We start from the raw sequence: 21,661 nt of genomic DNA on the forward strand, positions 1-21,661 counted from the left end.
TCGGGAAAAAACAGTTCGCAGTTCGTTCTATTTATTGAACTGTTATTTCAGAAATAACAGATAAGATTACTTTAGTTTAGAAATATAGTGCAGTTAACAGTTCTTTTCTTTGTTCGGAAATAATAAACCTTTATTTTCATACAAACATATATTTAGTTAAATAACATTATTTTTTTTAGTGCACGGAAGAAAGAAAACGGGCGGCTGATTACACCAACCCCAAACCCGGCAAACTCCGCCGGACGCACGCACCGGATACGGGCTGCGGATGAAGGTGTGGGCGGGTCCGGAGCCCGGACTTCGGGGTGTGGAGGGGCTCCTTTTTAAGTGGAAAAGTGGAAATAAATTAAAAATGGGTGGCATCGTCGTGGCTTCGAGTCTCGACCGCGTCTGCCACACGACGACAACGCCGCTGCCGGCTTTGGCTTTCGGCTTTTTCGGAAGGTAAAACTTTTGGATAAAACAGTTGAACTTCAAAATGTGAATTTGATTAGGATATTTGCATAAAATTCTGTTTCTGCGCCAAGTACACACTCCGCTTCACATTCTCCCCGCCCCAAAAGGCGGCCATAAAAAATCCCTCGAACACAAGCGGCGGTTTGGCTGGGGATCCGACCTGAGTTGGAGCGTATGTTCGCTGCCGGAAACGGAAGTATATAAGTCAACCTAGATTTGGTTTAGTAGCAGCTCTGCTGATACCAAGGACAAATGGCCTTTCAGTCAGAAACTTGCCTAAAGCCGGGGTAAAAGTGCTTTAAGGAGTGCATTACTTAAATTTGTAAAAAAAGTGGTTGGTTAAGAGAACAAGGTTCCTATGCAAAGTATAGGGAAATTAAGATGGCGAAGAAATAGGAAGGTGAGAAAAAGTAAAGTATTTTTAAAGAGTGCTATGTAATTTTGAAAGTACGGTTTTATAGCCTTGAGTAATTTTTTCGCCACAGTTATTGATATTTTTAAGAACGCAGACATCATGCTTCACGGTTTGACCATATTATCCTTTAAACCTCATTATTGAGCGTAGTCCTTATGCAATCCTTACGAAACTCTTCCGCTATTAACGTCCCTTTATCTCTAGCTTATCCCGCCCTATGAACGCACCCTCCCCGGAGCGTCACAATTAGTCTTGCCCATAACAGCAGCTAATAGTTTCGTAAATAGTTTTGGCCAATATTTACATGAGTTGCCTTCTGCCTCGGCTGCCTGTTGGTTTTGTTCCTTTTGTCTTTTGCTGCCATTGTGAAAATATTTGTCTTCAAATGGCTCATTGTCTCTGCCTGCTCTCCCGTCTCTCGCCACACGGCGGCTACACTGTACAAAATATTTGTAATAATTTTTGAACCTTTAAAATTAAATATCTTATAAAGTGTCTAAATCAGAATCTAGTTTTGAAATTAAATAAAATTTGAATTTTTTAAAAGACATTCCAGTAAGGATTATATAGAAACCATAACAAGAAAATGTAAAAAAGATAAAATAGCTTTTTAAGACTCAAATTGCTTATTAAATTGATCTTTTCTAAAATGTTAGCTAATAAAAGCTTCCTTTAAAAACGGAATTCCTAGGACTTATTTCCGGAATCCTGAAACCCCTTATAAGTAGAAACATTTTCTGGACTGGTTTTCTGGTCTTGTTTAGTTTTTAAAATTTTTATAAAATGCTGAAGTCTATAAATAATATCTCTGAGTGCACACGCATCCGCAGTGGACGTCGTCCATCGCTGACGTGCGTCTGTCTCAAGCTCGTCGTCTTCGTCTTCCATCCGCTTTCTGGCCATATCTTTCGGTCTGCGTCTGCGTTCGTATCTGACTCGATGTATCTGAGTATCTGTGTCTGCAAATGTATCTGTGTCTCCGCGTTTTTCTCGCTGTCTGCCTTACAAAACGTGTTCATTACAATCCGCTTGCCGTTGCTTCTGCTGCAGCCGCTGCCGCTGCCGCCGATCGGCCAAATGTGTCAGAGCTGAAACGTCATGATTAATGATGCAAACATGTGGGCCCGTCTCTGTCTCTGCCTCTACGATTCCCAATCCGGCTGCGAGTCCGACTACCTCTGCCTCTACGGCTCGAATGCGTTCAGGGGGCAGAGACAAAAACAGCCCGGGGACAGGGCTGGGCCTGGGAACGGGAACGGGAATGGGAATGGTTACGTTTTATCAAGGTAAATTAGAAGTCGAGACACCCGAAATGTAAACATCGAACTGGGCAGCACTTGGACATTAGGCGAAATTAGAAATTAATCCTGCCACTGCACCACAGATGGAAATACTTCCAAGGGGGATGGTGTGGGAAGATCCCAGCTCGAAGGTCTGAGCGTGGGGAGAGTCTTTTTTTTCGTCTACTTCTTTTGGGGGCGGAACTTTAGAGGTCAGGCAAAATTAATGGGAAATCCTCATGACTGACAAGTCGGAGTAATAGCTTATACACATATCATAGATGATCTATCGAAAGAGGCACTGGAGTAAGAGCAATCGAGGAAGTCCCAAATTATATTGCGAGAAGGACTAGTTATATTGCAAGAAGGATAATGGTATTATGTTAAGGAAATAGCCAAGTGAGAATGGTAAGTATCAAAGGGAAAGTAACCTGGTATCTTAAGAGCCAGAGTCGATCAATATAAGTTTCAGACATAACTCCCTTTTGTAGTTTCTATGGAATGCTAAGTTTTGGGATATTAAATCAACGTAATATTATATTTGGGATAAGACAACGTTCTTTTAACTTATTTATTATGACATAAGGCAAAAAAATATATTAAGTTTATAAAAAAATAAATTAAGTAAGTAATGTTCTCTGCGGATTATCAACACAAAGATAGGTAAACAGAAGAACATTTTAGAAATATATGATAAGCCCTCTGTACTTGGAACCCGATTTCGCTGGATGTATGAGACCTATGTGACACATGGTGTTCTTCCAGCGTGGGTGTTGGTTATGTCCTGTGAAATAACCAACCCACAGCCAGCCAATTACAACACGACAATGCGCTGACCTCAACTCGGCTCCTGGCACACACACAACCAACCTCACAGAGTGGTTACCGTTTTGCGGCCCAGCAGGAGTTTCAAGGGGTAAGTTGGTGGTAGGGCTGAGGGGTAGTAGGGTGGGCAGAGCCGGCGATACAATAATTGCCCTGGGCCAGGGCCTTCTACCGTCGCCAGTCGTCAGTCGACATTGTTGCGGCTTAGCGTGAATTACATACACTTCAAGAAATGATAGAAATCGTTTTAAGGTTTAGGAAAGCTTCAAAAGAACAAAGCCGAGTTCAGCCATATATTTTACAGTTTCATTTACTATCATTTATTGCCGTTATATTAGAATCTCTACTTAAAAATGTTGGTGTATATTTTTTCTAAAAATGATTCCCGCCCAATATATAATTTTTAATGTATTTTACATTTCCTCCAAACCTTTAAGACTTTAAAGAACTTATACATAACTATAAATTGAAACAAATTAAGCATGATAATCCGATCTATTCAGGTGGGTTTATAGAACATGTAAATATAAACTGTACAAGAAAAATAAAAAAATCGAGCACATGGTTAGAATTTCCGTTAAATACAAATATCAAATTTCACTCTTTTTTAAAATGCGTTAGTTAAAGATTTTCTTGATCATCATAAAAAACTACAACCTACTAAAAAATATCTGTCTGAACGAAAATAAAGATGGTTTTGGATGGTGAGATGCCAAGAACATGGTACTAAAATCTTAAACAGAAATAAAAACAAATCAAACAAATGGTTATACTAGCCATGTTATTTGCGCCACAAAGAAACATCTAACTTTTAGAAATATCTGCCTGAATGAATATAAAGATTCTAAGCTTCTCAAACCCTCATTGATATTTTAGTATCAATACCTTTCAGTAAACAACAAATTAATGAAATATGTTAGCAGTCCCCGAATTCTTTATAAAACACGGTCATTTTAAGACTTGAATCTAAGCGTGTTTCGTGTACAACATTGATATAATTTTTTTAAAGTGCTGTGCTTAGGTAAAAAGCCGACCAGCAAGAACCACTACCACTCGCTATAAAAAGCGGCATGGCGGTCATTCATTCATACAGAACCCAAGGCGTGCAATGGCCAGGTCGGGAACCTGACATGTTCTTTTCGATCAGACAACGACCACCACCGAAAGCAAAAAACTTGGAACTTGGATGGGGAAGGGGGAAGGGGGAAGGGCCGGTGCTTGTCATTGTGGGTATTCGGGCAAGTGTGTGTGGAGTACCTCAATCATGTAATTATTTCCTCCGCAACAAAGCCAGAAAAAGAGAGTGAGAGAGACTTTCGGAGTGTGGTGGTGTGTGTAGTGCCTTGTGGTGTGGGCCAAACTTAAACTGGTAGCGTGTTCGTGGCTCTCTCCCTTTTCAGCAAACAACAAAAACACGAACAAGATTGGTCTACATATATTTCTTAAATTATATACCCACACACACAGAGAGAGGAATAAAAAACATTCGTGTTTTGTTACTCAATTTAATTCAGGTAAAATATGTATTTTCCGTCTGCGTTTTTTGTTTTCAGCCGAGTTTGCGTTGTTGTCTTCCCGTCCCCCAAAAAAGTAAACCTAAACTTTGGTCACGAACACGAAAAAGCGACGTTTCCGTTGAACCGTCTCCAAAATGGTCGCCGCTTGATTGGCTCTTTTTTCTCGGTTTTATGGTTGATTTTGGGCTTACTCTAGATGATTTCGATACACAAAATGGTCGTCACAACTTTGAAAGATCTTTCCGCAGAAATTATATAATTATTTGGCTAAGCAAATTTTCAAGGGAAATTGCTATACAATAATTATTGAAATTCGCATTTTTCGCTTTGCGGTTTTTGCACACATCCCTGTAGGCTGGACCGAAATTGGTATAATAGGATTTAATCAGGCTACTGCGGTCTGGGCCCTCAAATTACGGGTTCGCCTTGAGGAATCTCTCACAACGAATGCAAAATGTTGTCGGCTTTTGTAGTTTTAGGCCAATTGGAGAATCTTATGGTTTGTGGTTTAAAGTATTGCGCAATGGGTGAGAAATAGTTTGTTTAGCAGGTAAGTACTTACTTATGGAGTTATCACCTGAAACGGGAAAAGATAGAGTTTTAATTAGGAAGGTATTTTAATGGAATGTATTTTACGATGTAATTTCAATATTTTGTTAAAAAAATTATGTAGCTTTATCGTATCTAAAGTTTTTCACATTATTTTAGATCTTCTACAATAATTAAAGTCTTTCTTCTCTAAATAAATTTGAATCGTTAAAATAAAAATGTATTAAAATCTAAAGATTTCAAAAAGTTGATATTTAAAAAATGTCACATCCATAAACACCCTGGAGCTTTAAAAGTACCAAGAATTTTTGTATTTTTCTCGTCATTGCAACATAAAATGCTTACTCTGAAATTTAATAGGGGGTTAAACAAAAACATGAGCATACATCCAGATGCACGAAAAAATCGTTAAATGCTTATTGAGGTGTGTAAATATTTTAAGACTCCATTCACCTGCAAAGTAGCATACTTGACTGCTTCAAAGTAGAGGAGCTCAGTTTAAAATATTGAGAGCCCATATTTGTTTATCTTTTTTGGTGACAAAGTTGTACCGAGCTGCCAACTATATATAACTTTATAATATTGGCTAAGGAACTTTCTTCCCGAAGTTGGCTTGTATCAAGAGTGGAAAATAATTAACCTCAAAGTTCGGCAAGCGGAAGTTTCCCAGCCGGTTTGACATGGTCAACACATGCAGCACGTAACGAGCGGTCAAGTGGTGGGACATCCTATCCCCACTTTGCCCAGTTCGTTCCTGGAACCCAACTTCGTAATTGAGAAGTTTCGATGGCAAAAAATAAGGAGGAAATCCCAGCCAGGAAAGTCTCAAGGAAGCGCAGAACTTCTCTCAGAAGTCTATTATTCGAAGAAGGGAGATGGAGTCCCAAGTAAGGGGTTGGATTTCGATGATGATGATGATGGGCAAAGGCAAATAAAATCATGCTGTCGGAAATAATAGCGTCTAGCCTGGAACTTAATTCCTACTGGGTTGGGTTTCGGATCCAGTCTGTCCTCCTCACCCCTTCCCTTCGAACTGCTACCAAGTTTATGCAGTTTCATAAGCAATATTTGATATTTTTCGTGCAGCGGCAGCAGCTGCGTGATTAGCAAATATTTTCGTTTGATAATCAGCGAACATTCCCATTTCTATATGCAGCTGATGCGAAGCTCATGAATATGACTGGGCACTTTGTGTAGTTATTTCGGATATTTCCGTTTAAGATGGAACTGGCTTTAATGGCTGGAGCTGCAGTTACGTCCGGTTCAAGCTCATGGGGCTTTTCTGTTTGATTTATGGAATAAATATTGCTTTTTATTCGTAAAGTATCTGTTATTTTAATATTTGACGGAAATAAATAAGAAAACTTTGGAAATAATGGTATTGAAACCATATCTAAATTTTTTTGTATGGGTGCCATATTTATTTCGTGCCCTTTAAACTTTTCTTGTTCCCACAAGAGACTTTCCCCTTGGTCCCACCTTAAAGTACCCAGTAGACACTTTCTAATCATACTCAAAGACCATTACCTAATTGAAAAGAATGTTGTGAGCTATCTATCCATCTGCGAGTATTGTTTCTGTCCGTGAATATTTTGCAGTCTAAAGTTTCTTTTTTGCCCGATTCCCGATCCCAGGTCGGATTCAAGGCAACTGCTTGGGGAACTTGGCATTGCCTTTTCCATCTGGGGGCTGCTCAGGGGCGAATTCGGGCCTGACTGACAGCGAGTAGGTGTGACCAGGCTACTCATTCATTCTGACAGTTTTCCCACCCACTCTCGCACACGAAACGCAATTTGTTGGATTGTGGGCAGTGCCCCTCGAGCAGAAAAACACTCTGAAAAATACGAATCTTTGGAGTTACCAATTAAAGAGAAACGTACCCCTTAAAGGGAAAGAAAGTCAAAAGAATATTTTAAATTTAAATATTGTTCCCGCAACATTAAAGGCTTTTTATAAGAGGGTTTTAAGACCTTTTTTTACAATAAGGCCGTAAAAGGTACGTGTGACAAAATTGTTATTAAACCAGGGTCGACCATAATGTTTAAGAAAACTCACAATGCCTGCATTTAAATATCTGTTTCTAGTACTCAAAAGGTAGAACCGTAAAACGGATGAATAAATAATATAATTATTTTAAATGCTATTTAATATTTATTTTTTATATTAAAAATTATTTAGTTCCTTTTTCTAATAGAGCGGTTTTCGATGTTCGAAAAAAATTATTTACTTAAATCTTTCCAAAAATCAATTTAACTTAGTAATTTTCCAAAATATACTCAAGTATTAAGTCGGTGGGTATTTCTTAACTAAGTACCTCAACTTCGTTATTTCTTGGAGTGTAAAAATACAACCACTTTTAAATAAGAAAAAAGAGAGAGACAGGTTTGCTTGTGGCGCCAAAAAGCATTTCTCGCAGGTCGCAAGTCGCGTGTCTCTGGGCTTTCATTTCATTTCTCTCCCAGTCTTTCTTTTTTGTTTTTCGGCTCTTGCAACTAGTTTTCATTTCCAACAGAGTGCACCTTTCGCCAGCCGTCGAGGGGAGGAGGTGGGGTCGGGTGGAAATCTTATTAAAAAGTGAACAGAGTGCGATAAAATTGAATTTGCATTCAAAAGCCATTAACCGCAGCAGTCACTCGGCCTGCTATCCCCTTTGCACTTTCTAAGAATTTAAAAAATAACCGAAGAAAATAGAGCTGGCGAAAGTCCTTGAACTCGGCTTTAATGCGAGGTATACATTTATTTTTTCAAATATTGTCCAGCCAAAGGAAATCATTATTTCGCGCACATTTTGTTGACAGCTGTTGGCTATAAAAATCTATACGTGATATAGAGATATCAATAATTATTTTATATGACTGCGCGGCAATAATCATGAGTGTTTTTATTCGGCTGGAAAAATATTATTTTAATTGCATATCAATTTCACGCTCTTTAGCCCCATACCACACCATTCCGCAGTAGAGACCCGCATTCAATCAGCAGCGAAGCAACAAATTGTTCGAAAAGCCATTTGGCCAATGATGTGAACGATGCGTTTATAATAATCACCACCCACCGCTCACCTGCCGCGAACTCCCCTTGTTTTTGGCCCACCTTCAGCCACCCATTTCGAGTTAAAGCTAAACGATTCGGGGCCATTATAAAGCCCAGGGAACCATGTTGTCCGACTCCCATTCCCTATGATTTCCATCTGCCCCAACCTTTGTGTGTTCGCCTCTATTGGTTCATAATTGTCCCACTTATTGTTATTTTTATGGCATATTACATCTAGCACGTTCGGCCCGTTCTGTTCCATTTATGTGACCTGTGTACGAATTTCAATTAATAACTCGAAAAGAGTTGTAACCACCAAAAATAATCTGCATTTGTGTACATTCATGTTTCGGGTGCTCAATAATTCCAGTTTATTCTGCACGTCGAATCAGCCGCAAAAAAGATAAAAATATTTTGGAAATATGTGTAAAATGCCGACTTTTTGTTCCAATCCTATTTCAAACATTTGTAGTATAGATAGGAAGATGAAAGATAGATGATCCCAGCAAATCCGTTGGTTAATTGTATGTTTAAGTAAAGTGATGCCCCCACCTCTTAAAAATACGCTTAAAAAATCAATCCTCATCCAATTTAAGTAGAATCCATCGATCACCAGCCGACCAGATTGACATAATTATTGGTCTGTTGTATTGCTGCGCTCATCGCATGTCAATTAAAATCACAATTTTCAATGCAAATCAATCAGGGGCTTGTGGATCTGGACTTAACTGCGTTCAGGAGTTAAGTCAACCACCGAACAACAATTGATGTATTGCCCAACGGACTTTGCCAGACATGAGATGATCAAAAGGTGGAGAGTGGATGAGATTTACTTTTTTGGCAAACATGTCAGACCGTTTACAGATGACAAATTCATTTTTAACACGACACAAAAGTGAAAACCAACTGGGAAAATATGTTTTATACACCGAGATGTGTGTGGAGAAAAGTTAGCAATGGGACATTGCAAGGCAGATTTCCCATAGAGTCGCTTATGCGGTCTGTCTGACATTTGACTGTTGCCGCCCTCTCGGACAATCTTTGTGTCCTTCGGATGTAACATGTGCACCTCGCCTGTATCTCACTCTGCCATAGATGGCAAATGCAAAATTAAAGATTCGCCTTTAGTCTGCGTTAAACGGAAGCTTAGCCCGAAAAAAGGTCAAGTCCAAAATGATGGATGATGCTGTGACACTCACTCACTCTCGCAGATTCCCAAACCTTTGTAGATACATATATAGAAAGCATCCCCAAGTGACATCTTTCGCTCTCTCCGCCCTGCGTTGCCTTTTAGGGTTGCAAGTGCTCTGTGGTTCTCAGATACTTGCAGCCTTATCACAGGTAGCTAACTTAATATCCGCTTTAAAAATATCCCATAACTTTCGTTATCTCGTCGCTCATCGCATAAATAATAACTGTTAACAGGGCCCAACAAGCCACAAATTAAAAACTACAAGCAGCACTAAAAGGATGGGAAGTTCTTGAAAATTTACGAGCACCGGAATCACGTGTCAACCACGCGCGTTCTCGGTCTCAGTTTCAGTTTCAGTTCTATCCAACCCCAACTCCAGACCCAAGCCGAACCCAACCCAATCGAGTCCTATCCCGAGGACGAACCCCTCCCAACTCAGGGGTTTCCGCAGCTGTAGATATGATGCATGACTCGACGGAAAGCGGTGTCGTTGTCGCTGTTCCTGCCAGTCGTCCTTAAGGATTCACGTTCACGTGCTAAGCGTATGCGAATTTAAATCTGTTTGCCGCTGCCGCCGAATTTGAATATATCCTCGAGCAGGAGCAGGAACGGAAGAAATCCTTCGGCCCTGCGGTTCGCCGTTTGAATATAAAACACAGGGGAAGTCAACAGCCGATGACAAACAGAAAATCCATTTTCACACAAACATTAGTTTTATTTAAATCGCACTCACATCCAGGGGTTACAGGGGTTAACCGGAGTCGGGCTATCATGTGAGTGTGTGGATGTGATTCTCCCTGCGTCCTTGTTGACTTTTCACGCTCCTTTAAATGCCGTTAAATGTGAAAGCCTGGTCGGGCTTCGGTAACATTAATCAAAAAATTTAAACATGTAGGTGGATTTTGAAATAAATTATTATCCTTGATATTAATTTTGAGTGTTGACAGCAATGATCTAACCATTAGCAGATTAGGAAAACAGAAGCAACAGGAAATTATTTTAGGCATGTGAAATCTTTATTTTAATTGCAATGTTATGAAAAATAAATTAAAAATAGTTTTTAAATTAAAAATCTAAGCCAATACATTTGATGTAGAATAACAAATAAATATATTGAGTACTTTTTAAATATATTTTAATTTTTATGGATTACGTAAGTATACACATATCTATTGATTCGGAGTTATGTAAATAGCCAGCTTTGGACTGCGCATAAAGATCTAATGGTGCACTAATACATGTCTTTAAAGCATTTAGAAAAACTGAGAAGATACTGGGCCTGCATTGTTTATGCAACTCACCGGAGCGCAACTCAGAAGTCGGAATCAGTAGCCGGCAATCGGTCCGTGCGTGATGATAATTTATGACATTTTTACTGTCTGGCTGGGCTTAGTTTTACATTTTTACAGTCATTTGTCTTTGGCAACACCCTCGACTGAACCTGGCTAGTAATTACTGCAGTTGGCCTGGCTCATTGATAAGTAAAACTGTGTTTTATGCAAAAACTCCGTAATTTATTAATTTATTATAGTTGTTAGGGTGCAACCCCCGCCTCGGTGGCCAATCGACCCCCCAGCGACTTCAGTGAAGTGGAATGCATGGCGATTAACTCCGGGTTGAGTTACGGAAATAAATAGGTGTACTTCGCCTATTTATGATAGCACTAATGCCCACAACTTAGCCCGGTCTGTGAGATAAAGTCGCAAACAAGCAATTTTTATGGCCGAAAATCCAATTCAAATGTTTACAAATCGTTTAAACTGGGATCTCGGCTGATGAGAAGGAGGGCTCTCTAAAAAAAGACATAAAAATAAATCGCGTACAAATTGAAAATAATTTCGGATCTGATTTTCTCCTGGTAAGTGGGAAACCGGACAGAGATGTCTCCAGCGAAATTGCGGACAGGCGGGTCAACCACCACGGGTGGTGGGTGGTGTCCCCTTCCATCCATTCCATTCCACTAAGTACACAAGAATGGAGCGTAAAAAATTTTTATCGTCGCGGTTTTTACGGAATGTGATCCGCGGCGATTAAGTGCGCGGCTTTTGTGTCATTGTCATGCCGTCGTCCTGGCTAAAAAAAAGGGGCGGGGAGCTGGGGTTTCTGAAGGGGGCGGCTCCGGCAGTCTATTTGCAGGGAGTCCTAGTCCTCTGCCCAAAACCCTCTGTAATGTATTCAAATTTTTCCAAGGCGAGGCCAGAGTGTCAGTGCATTCATTTCATAAAATGCTTTTCTCTCCTTCACTTTCCCCCATTTCCCACTTTTTTCCTTTTCCAGCTTTTTTTAATTTAATCGCGGGCAAATATTTTCATTTTTACTGAAACGCTTTTAGCTAAATGAGTGGAAATAAAATTAAATCGATATTGTTTAACGTCAAAGTTTTAAGGGGAAACCTCAAATGACCAATTTGGGGTGCAAATTAAAGGAAACGCGCTGTGAGTTGGGAGCCGTCCTAATGCAGGAAATTGATTCGCTAAAATGACTATTTGGTCCATAATCCAGTGTTAAGATACAAAAGAACTGCAAATTTTTATGACTATAAATGATATTTCATATTTACTAATTTAGTTTGTTCTAGCTGTTGGGGATGTAGATAGATTTCTGAAATTTTCGTATTAAAGATAAGATCAAGAACAAATGGCCAGTTTAATTTCCCTTTTACCTTATTTAGATGCCAAAAACCCCTGAACATTAGGGCTTATAATTCCCTGATAAATTTGCGGGCCTTTCGCCTTTAAAAATAATGACAAATCAGTTTGCAGATAAAACCGCCGAAAAAAGCACCCAAAATTGTGGTAGAAAATAATAATCTTAAAATTTACTTCGGCCAGCCGCCGGCTCAAGCTTAACTAATTGTAACAGATTTTTTCACAGTCACGTTGGAAAGGGAAAGGCCTGAAAAGGCGAAAGAAAAATATGGAAAAACCCTCTGGGGCGTAAACGTCTGCCTGGCATTATCCTGGCTGCGGCTGGCCAATTAGAACCCTTTGTTTGTCTTGGCCAAGACGCCGTGCACTTATCTCCATAATAAAGTCGTAACAATTAATTGAGCTGCCCGAAAACGGGCCACCTTACCCAAAAGCTTCAAGTCCTTGAAAGGAGCCTTTTCCTTGGCCCTGGAATTTTTCATCGTTTGACGCGTAATTAGTGCTTAAAAATTATTTGACGAGCGCCAATTAATTTAATGCTCGGCGACATGATTCTGAAGTTTACCTTTTTAGAAGCACTTATCTACGGGGAGTTTTCTGGTTAAATGGACTTTAATTCTGGCTTGGGCGGGATGGGTTCAAAAGAAGATGATTTCGGTTCTTTGTTTTTTGCTAGTAAATCGAATAGTTGGCTTAAAAACTGATATGTTCCCATACAACTTTGACCATATATTGCAAAACAACATCATATTACCACTTCAAAAATTAAATTGGTTGGAAATAAGTTTATACTATTACTTATCTCCCTCGAAGACTTCACTAGTCTATTAATGTCAACCACATAATCAAGGGATTTCATTAACAGAATAAATCTTCCTGAAAATACAACCATGGGATGTGACTTGGAATATTTTCGATTTTCCTACAGCAATCTGCATATCCCGAACACAACTGCAGAGGAATATTTTTCCTTCCCCTCTTATTTCGCACTCGCGCTGAATTCGTTTTGAATGAATTCAACTGTAAAGGTTAAAATTATAAATGTGCAAATGACTCATCATAAATAAAATTAATAAAAGGCACCGCGAACCTGGCCCCGTCCTCCGCTTTTTTCTGACCCTGGCAGACTTTGAGACCTTCATTGAGAAAAAGTACAACGCATCAACATAAATATTATGATAAATGGTTTGTTATAATCGTAATCCTCGGGGGGTAAGTTTCGAGTCGTGCCGCACGCATTTTTTATGCTCTTCCGCCCCCACCTCCGCCCACTGAATCGTCCAGGAGCAGGATGAACTGCTTCAGTTCTCAATGGAGCAACATATGGTCGCGGGGTGGATGGTGCAGATGGCGCTTCGAATGGATTGCCGCCTCTCAATAGCCGGGGCCAACGAAGTCAAATTGTTTTTTATTGGTTTACCCCCAAAAAGGCTCCATTCAGTGAAAGTATCTCACTCTCCTGGCGAGATCCGTTCGCATATCTCGCAGATACTTGAGGAGCGCGCGAACATGTTGCTCGACAATTACAAACTTTTCTTGCAGTTCATTACGCCTAATTAACACTTGATGCTGAGCGGAAATTTTATTGCTTCCACTTTGTGTGCATGTAAACAGGCTAACAACAAACAATTTCTGTGGAGAAATTCGCTTTGTAAACCCATACAACCCATCCTGCAAAGGGACTTCACCCGAAATACGCGCCACACATTAAAATTCAGGATGCGTTGCAAACAATTTGCGGCAAACAATGGGAGTTTGCGAGGAAAGGATACAAATGGTTATTTAAGCCAGGAAGAGGAATTTCGAAACAAAGTCTTAAATGATCTGGCTTAATAGGCCTCATCTAATTGGGAGCTATTCAATTTATTAGAAGAGTAACATTAACTTAAATGTACCAATTACAATATTTTAAAATCATATCTGAAATTTGTAATAACAAATGGGACCAACCATTGGTGTATAAGAATGTTAATTATTATTCCAAATTGATATTAAGTTTTGTTGAGGTCTATGTGTTTATCCTTAAAAACAAATTTTTTTGGTAATTGGAACAAAAATAATAATATAGATGAGTATTCTCATAAGATATTTAAATAAATGCGGCGATACTAAAGCTTGATTAAACGTTTTTTTCACAAAATAAGATCATGAAAAATAACATTTATACCTCTTAGCAGGCAGTAATCTTAAATGTTCACTACCCCCAAATGCGATCTTCAGCTAACCTGTTATACATTTTCCATTCACAGATCCGCCGACCTGAGAATCATTTAGATCGGTTACCACTTGACAAGGAATTAATTTGACAACGTTAACAAATTAAACTGTTAAACCCACACAAACACACTAGCCCTGTTCGCACACTGAGATAAACAAATGGTCGACGGACGGACATTTACAACATCATTTGTAATCCATATCGCTCAGCACGTCGTCCCTTCGTCTTTCGACCAGAGAGTATATATATATATATGCAGTGTGTTTGGGAGTGGGAAAAGATGTATTGACCCTTCAACGGCGCTTCGGAATGCTTCACGCTATTTATTGGCTCACTTTCACTCCGGGAAACCAGAGGCAAGTCGAGACCCGGACGCGGAGAAAGATTTCTCCCCTCTGGGGAATCCCTTGACGGTTCCATTTGCCACTCTGCACCGGCCACGTGTTGGGATTTGGCGGTTAAACACACTCTTACACACACTTTCCAGGGGATTAGTCCTGCTCATTTGTCAACAGGATGTGTGGTTCCTGAGTGTGGTCAATATTAATTGACAATGTATTAGTTTAAGTCAGAGCACACTTTGCCACAAACATTTGCGGGTCTCTTAATAATGGCTTATTTATATTCCGGAATCTGAACTAAAACCTTGAATCTTAATTGAAACATGTAAATGTCAACCTTTTAGTGGATTTTTTTCTTTATTCTTTGAAAAAACCAATGCAATTTTTGGTTGGAATGGATAGGACCAACTTTTAGGGGCGTCTTTATAACCTTGACATTGCTAATTAAAATCTATAATATTATTCACAATTTATTAAAAAATATTATTAAATAATTTTTAATAATAATACTATAACTTGCTCTGAATCTTAATGCTTGTCTTATAGAAGATAAACTTTTCCAACTTGCCCCAGCCGTTGCTCCACTTGTGTCCGATATAAATGATAAATTGAAACTCTCTTCTCCAATGTTGCAGTATTTTTTCCCTACGATCCAGTCGGCTTTACGTGTCCCTCGGCAAGTGAATGGGGAAATGGCGAATGGGAGGCAGTGGTTTAAAATGGTGCAGCAGCAGACACGAAATTCGTATTTTCTGTGCTGCAACATCGCCAGAGGCCTAAAGGCCTGCAATTGCAACGAGCAACGTGCAACACGGCATTGCCTCGGCATCCACTGCCCCCTCGATCGAAGGCAAAAAAAAGGGGGACAGGAAAAAATATTTTGACAAATGAACCCAAATAACAGGTTGCAATCGCTCTGAGGAAAGGGGCTCGGGTTTTGGGCAAGTCGTACAGGAAAACGTATGGTCGGACAACCTTGATACCTCATTTATTTTAAATGCGGCTGCCTCGATCCCTGGCCCAGCTGTAGTTTTCTTTATTTTCTGTATTTTTTACTCTCCGCGTCGCCTTTTCGTATTTCTTGCGCAAATGAAATCGACACATTCGACTCGAGTCGAAGCGAAGGGAAATAAATGAAACATTTCCAGCGATGTCCGCTCTGCTCTCGAAAATTGTTACAAATGATCGCAAATAACAGATCTTTGCCGGCACAGAGCGAGCTGTCCATCAAAGGAGCCGCACCCTCTCGGTGCGTGATCGAGTGGCAGAGGCAAAGGGATCGGGATTGGGATTGGGATCGGGACCGGGCGGTACGGACCTAGAGCTCTGCGTTCTGGGCTCTGGCTTTCTGGACGGGAAGTGGCGAAGGCGCCGCCATGCTGCGCCTCATTTGATGCAAGGTAAATTGCATTGATTTCTTGATTAATGACAGTTTCGCATTTCACTGGCTGCACGGCGAGAAATGTGTTCGGGTTGCGTTTTAGCGAGTAAACCGCAATTCGATAAAGTCACTAGCCTCTAAAGGAAATATAAACTAATATCAATTTAATTTTATTATAGAAAAAAGGCTTTCTGATTATTATCTCACTTAGAACCCAACTTTAAAAAGCTGATAGAATCTAAAAAAAGTATCTGCACAATACTGAGATTCTGCTTTGCTACAAATATATCTTACTCAAGATATAAGAATCTCAAAGTTCTCTCAAAGACTTTGTTCTTGAAAATTTGAATTTTCTGTTTGTTTTTCAAATGGAAACCTTATTTTTCCCCAGTGTAATGTGTTTCTGGACTCACCCTGATTGTTGTTGTTGCTGCTCTTGCGGGATGTCTTCTTCTCCTTCATCCAGGGATACTCCGGCACCGAGTCCATTCCATCCGGCGTTTGAGGGACAACGCCAACCGGATATCCGACTCCGACCCCGACATTGACATTAACGTTGACGCCCACTCCTCCGATGGCGCCGGATCCAACAGGTGTTCCGATTTTGGGACTCTCCGGACTCAGGTGGTTGAGGAACTCGGCCATCGACGGCTGCGAGTTGATGAATCCGCCCTCGGAGGCTGCCATCCAATAGGCCGTGTCCGCGGTCCGCTTATCACAGTTCGGGGCCATCTTGTTGACCATCAGTACCGCCGGCACCGGTGGCGCCCCCTGCTGGCCGATACCGGCCTGTCCGACACCCACTCCAACACCACCCACCACGCCCGCACCACCGCAACCACCCACTGGCAGTGACGTCTGGCCAGTTTGCACCTGCAGCGGATTCAACGGCGATTCCGATTTAATTTGCGTTCCCATCGGGGTGGTATCAAGGGTGCTGCAGACCTCTTGCATGGCTTGGGTTTATCTTTTCTAGATTTAGTTATTCTCTCTTGCAATTCCTGAGTGGCTTAAGTATACCTCAGCTTGGGGACCTGCAACAACAATCACATTATTAATATTTTAAACCGAAAAGTGGTTCAATTTCGTTATCAAATAGTAAACGAGTTTACAATCTCGAAGTCTGATTAAGTGGTAAAGGATTATTTAAAGACTGGTCATATTTTTCTTGGAATTCAAGTTCAGTTTGTACAGCCAAATACATATGTTATGATTAAACCGAATTATTCGAAATGGTGCTCTGCATTAAGAGCAATAAATATGTTTGATACTTATTAAAAACATGTCTTTTAAACTTAAATTGGAAATTAATTTTAACCAAAAAGGTTAGAACCGATAGAGAACGTTGTAGTCGAGATCCTTGACTATCAGACACCCGCCAGCTAACCATCATTTAGAAGATGGTATATACTTTTTACTTTTTACATTTACACTTTTTACTTTCATCTACTGGCTGTGACGTCATTGACGATGGACTAATGGTCCGATTTTAGAAATTAAATTTTAATCGGCCACAGGTTTTGACGGTTTGTGTTAGATTGTAGAATCTGTACAATCTGTCGCTTAATCGCGACATTGTAGCCTTTAAAGTTTCCGGTATCACAGCGTTCATACGGACACACGGACATGGCTAGATCAACTAGGCTTGAGATCCTAATCAAGAATATATATACATTAAGGGGTCGAAAACGCTTCCTTCTACCAATTACTTTCTTTCCGACGAATCTAGTATTACCTTTTACTATACGAGTTAAGAGTATAAAAAGCTTTAAAAGAAGTTAAATTAGTCCATTTTATTAATTCGAAGTAGACATCGAAATCAAAAAAAGCGTATTTAAGTGATTATAGACTTTGTCATATATATTTCTACATTTGTCAGCGTATTTTAATTCTTCCGAAAATATTTTTATAATTTCAAAATTTGTATTTTTTTCATAAAATGTTTGGTTTTTTATCATATTTTGCTTGTTTAACTAACTAAAAACAATAAATGTGTATAATAAAAAGGTGTAATAGGTCGCCGATTTTATTATTTTTTACGCGCACATATAAACAGGAATTGTTGGGGTTTATTCTTTGTTTTAATTATTTAAACTAAATTAATTCTGATTCAAACAGATTTGAAAAGTAACATTAAGACGATGCCTTGAATACAATTTCAACTAAATCAGCTTTTAAAACCTTTTTTATAGGAACTACAATATTATAGCTTAAACATAAATATTTTAATAAATTGAAAATACATGCCATTGGCCGTACCGACTAAAAATATATTTAAGTTCACCCAAAACTTTTATCAAATAACTGACATTGATTCCAACTAGAAACATATACCATATTCCATTTAAACTTCTGATTTTCGATCTTAAATGCTTTAAATGATTTAAATATTTCCGTCAGCATATTAAATATATTCATCTACAGTCCAGTGCCGTGTTTCTAATTGTCAAGCTTTTTGTCTTAATCCAGAGTTTACCTTCCAAAACGAACAAATTTGTATTTGTTTTTCTTTGCTTATCTTTTAATGTTGACCGAAACTATAATACACTATTTAAAATACTTTAATTTTAACCGAATGTATTGAACTTTGTGTATATTTCTGACTATAAAAACATTTAGAAGAGTTCTTTTTGTTTAAACCGAACGTATTAGGTTTATTTTCTATAGTAAATTATAGATTGTCACTTCCTCTTATCACTACTTTTTGGACTTCACAAAAACAAATGAAAGTACAAACCAGATCGTACCATATTAAATTGATCGCCTACTGATCACTGTACTCCATATTTATCTTCGAGTTTTGGGTTGGCATATGCGTTCTTTGTCGAAATTTCACCAATATCACTTAGGTCACGGTTTTCACTATTGTCTGCACTTCTTCGCGGTAACTGCTGTGGCTTAGCCCTTTGTTTTTGTTTTTAACTTTTTTTTTTAACCGGCACAACTTTTGCGATGCGGGTTTTGCGTAGAACTTTAGTGTGTCAGGGCTTATCTGTGGGCCGCGAGAAGAGGCGACAACCGCGACGACAACGAGGGAACCCAGATCTTAGTATAAATATGGCCACCGTTGTGTTTGCTCAACCGTCAAGTGCTGTTTGGGGTTTGTTTTTCGCTTTTCAGGTCGACACACACCTTTTGGCAGCCATGGCGACGCGAAAAGGCCAACACAACCGACGAAACTACGGCGATAACGACGATAGTGCAAGTACGCGCTGTACCGCGGTGCGTATGCGTAATGTGCGGACTTTGGAGAGTTTGTAGAGTCGCTGCGATCGCTGCAATGGCCACACACAATCACACAAACACGCTCAATTGTTGCAATTTGTCTGAGATGGTTTTCTCCACTTCGCACTCACACACAAGTAGGCACTAGCTGTCCCTGTCTGGCTTTCGAAGGTGCGCAGAACCGGTTTTTCAGGGGTTCCCAAGTGGTTCTTATCCGAATGCACTAGTTAATGGTCAAACTTGCTGTTTCATCTCAATCAAATATTATTATTTTTAGTTTTTTAATTTTAAGAATTTATTTTATTTAATATTATTATTATCCCTTGGCTACCGAACCGATTCAGGGCGAGGGCGAGACAGAGCGCTTCTGGGGAGCTTCGTGCGGTTCCCGAGCTAGAGAGCAGCCAACAACCATTCCATCCAATAGCACCGAACGCACTGAACTGGGATTTTGGGAGCACCATCAAGGAGTGGCCTAAGCGACAGCCACCGCATCCATCACGCTTTTCCTGGCCGGCACATGCGCGGTGTCACATGGAAACTGGTTCCCAATGCCCGCAGTGCAGGGGGTGGAGTTCGCGCACAAGTCTCCGGCCCTCCGATTGGCCAGTGCCTCACTTCGGTTTGTATCTGTATATAGCCTGTGTACCCCCGTATCTTGGCCCGTCATTTCCGCAGCGGTTTCTTGCCTCACTCGCTTTTTTCCACTTCCAACGCGAACGTGTTGCTTGTGACGGAATTTATTTGCTTTTTTGTTGCCTACACATTCCGCAGCAGCGAAAAAATGAGCTGAAAAAGCCACAGAAGCGAGTTTCTTCTCGCTCTCCGGCTTTTTTGGCTTTCGGGTATTTTTGACATTTCGCTTTGCTCATCGCTCTTTTTGTTTTGGGCGCCTCTTCTCTTGTCCAACCATCACGTTGTCAATCTTGTGGCATTGCTTTTTGCCTTTCGCCCGCGTTTCGCTCTCTTTTTGCCACATTCTCCGATTCCAATCCACTCCGTGCAGTCGGCGGCAAAAGTTCGTAATTATATGCGGATTTTAATGCACACGAGTGTCACTACAGGTGTAAAAATATTGCCACATTTGCCACTGCACGAGGGGAGTTTCGGTTGGGAAATTCTGGGATGCAGGGCTGAAAAAGCGGGCCACAATTCTAAAACATTTGAAATTTAATGAAATTTAACATGCTTGATGTATTTGTAGCAATAAACATTTAAAAGTGGAGTCAGTGTGTACTGTTTTTATAAACAGACCACTATATAAATACATAAATATTTTAAATACTGTTAAATTTTAAATTTAAATGTTAAATATTTAGATATATGGATATTCATCTCAACCAATTTGGTATATATTTAAATATAAATTCACACGTAGCTTGCATAAAAATTTTCTTATTATCGATTTTAAAACAAATTTAGAAATAATTTTTACGAAATATGTTGAATTCTTACAAAAATAAGTACGTAATTTTTACATGTCTTTAAAATAATATATTACAATTCAGTTATATTTATGTTGGTATATGTACAGACTCGCTAGTAGACATTCAGTGTTACTTTTAAGAGTCCAATAAATTTTGTATTAAGTCATAGTCCACATCCAGAATATCTTTCGATGATGTGGAACCTGAAGCAGAACTATTAGAGTCCCAGCAGAAATTCGCCACCATGGGTTGATTCGGGGTGTAAGTATAACTACTTGAATTTGGCTCTATAACGTTTCCTGTGGGAGGAACTGTGTCTTCAAGACCCAACCAATTACTATCCCAATTGGAATCGAGTTCATTAAAAGACATCTGGGGAAGATCCATTGGAGCAGGATAGAACTCATGGAGGTAATCGTAGGCTTGATATGGTGGTGTGATATTGCCCTCTTTGATAAAGGGAGCATTCTGCGGCTGGTGAACAGCTTCCATATTTGTGCTAGCATATTGAAGGAGGCGCTCTACAATCTGTTCGTTCTCCAGAAGATCTTCTCTTGATTGGGAAGTGGTAGAATTACATGTGGTCAGAGGCTCATTAATGGCTTTCTTATTGGCCAACTTCTTGAGTTTCATCCGACGATTTTGGAACCAGATCTTAACCTGTCTTTCAGTAAGTCCCAAACGTTGAGAAATCTCGAATCGCCTCGACCGAGCCAAATATTTATTAAGATGGAACTCCCTTTCCAGATCAATAAGCTGATGGCTGGTATATGCAGTGCGGGATCTCTTACATTTCTCAAAGGACTTTGTTCCAGCTAAGGGAACAGCATCCAGGTTTAAGTCAAGGCAAGGAGGCATCTAAAAATAAAATTAAAATGTAGAGAGTTGGTTAGTTTTAGTAAAAATACAACATGATATTTTTTAACCCACCTCGAAGTCACTGACTGAACAGTTGTCCACAAAATAATTTTCGGTATCAATTTTGAACATATTTCTTGGAGAGCGTTTATCGTTTTTGCTTCTGTTCGCTTTGAGCTGCCTTTTTTAACTAGATGCAAGGAAGTAGACTTATTTGCTTATATACCTCAGACACCTTAGGTAACGGATCGGATTGGTTCCTACCTGTCCCGCCTGCGACACTTCTCGGTTGGCAG

General features: G+C 39.7%; 2 protein-coding genes across 4 annotated transcripts in view; both read right to left on the bottom strand.

The window, feature by feature from the left end:
* Window positions 1-19,524, bottom strand: part of pb (homeobox proposcipedia) — a 38,890-nt gene extending 19,366 nt beyond the window's left edge. For 2 of the 3 annotated variants that reach the window (XM_065865531.2, XM_036819244.3), the window contains exons 1-3: window positions 18,603-19,524; window positions 16,269-16,889; window positions 5,056-5,070 (exon numbers count right to left, since the gene is read on the bottom strand). In XM_065865531.2, the coding sequence (XP_065721603.2) occupies window positions 5,056-5,070; window positions 16,269-16,809 (556 nt within the window). In that variant the 5' untranslated portion in view covers window positions 16,810-16,889; window positions 18,603-19,524. The remainder of the gene's footprint in view (window positions 1-5,055; window positions 5,071-16,268; window positions 16,890-18,602) is intronic. The other variant, XM_036819245.3, reaches the window with a different exon arrangement.
* Window positions 19,525-20,585: 1,061 nt separating this feature from the next.
* zen2 (zerknullt-related) lies at window positions 20,586-21,365 on the bottom strand. The gene has a single exon (XM_017076130.4). The coding sequence runs from the start codon at window positions 21,363-21,365 to the stop codon at window positions 20,643-20,645; it is 723 nt and encodes a 240-aa protein (XP_016931619.3). The 3' UTR covers window positions 20,586-20,642.
* Window positions 21,366-21,661: the final 296 nt, after the last annotated feature.

This window comes from Drosophila suzukii, chromosome 3, assembly GCF_043229965.1.
Source record: "Drosophila suzukii chromosome 3, CBGP_Dsuzu_IsoJpt1.0, whole genome shotgun sequence".
In the NCBI taxonomy this organism is placed as follows: Eukaryota; Metazoa; Arthropoda; class Insecta; order Diptera; family Drosophilidae; genus Drosophila; species Drosophila suzukii.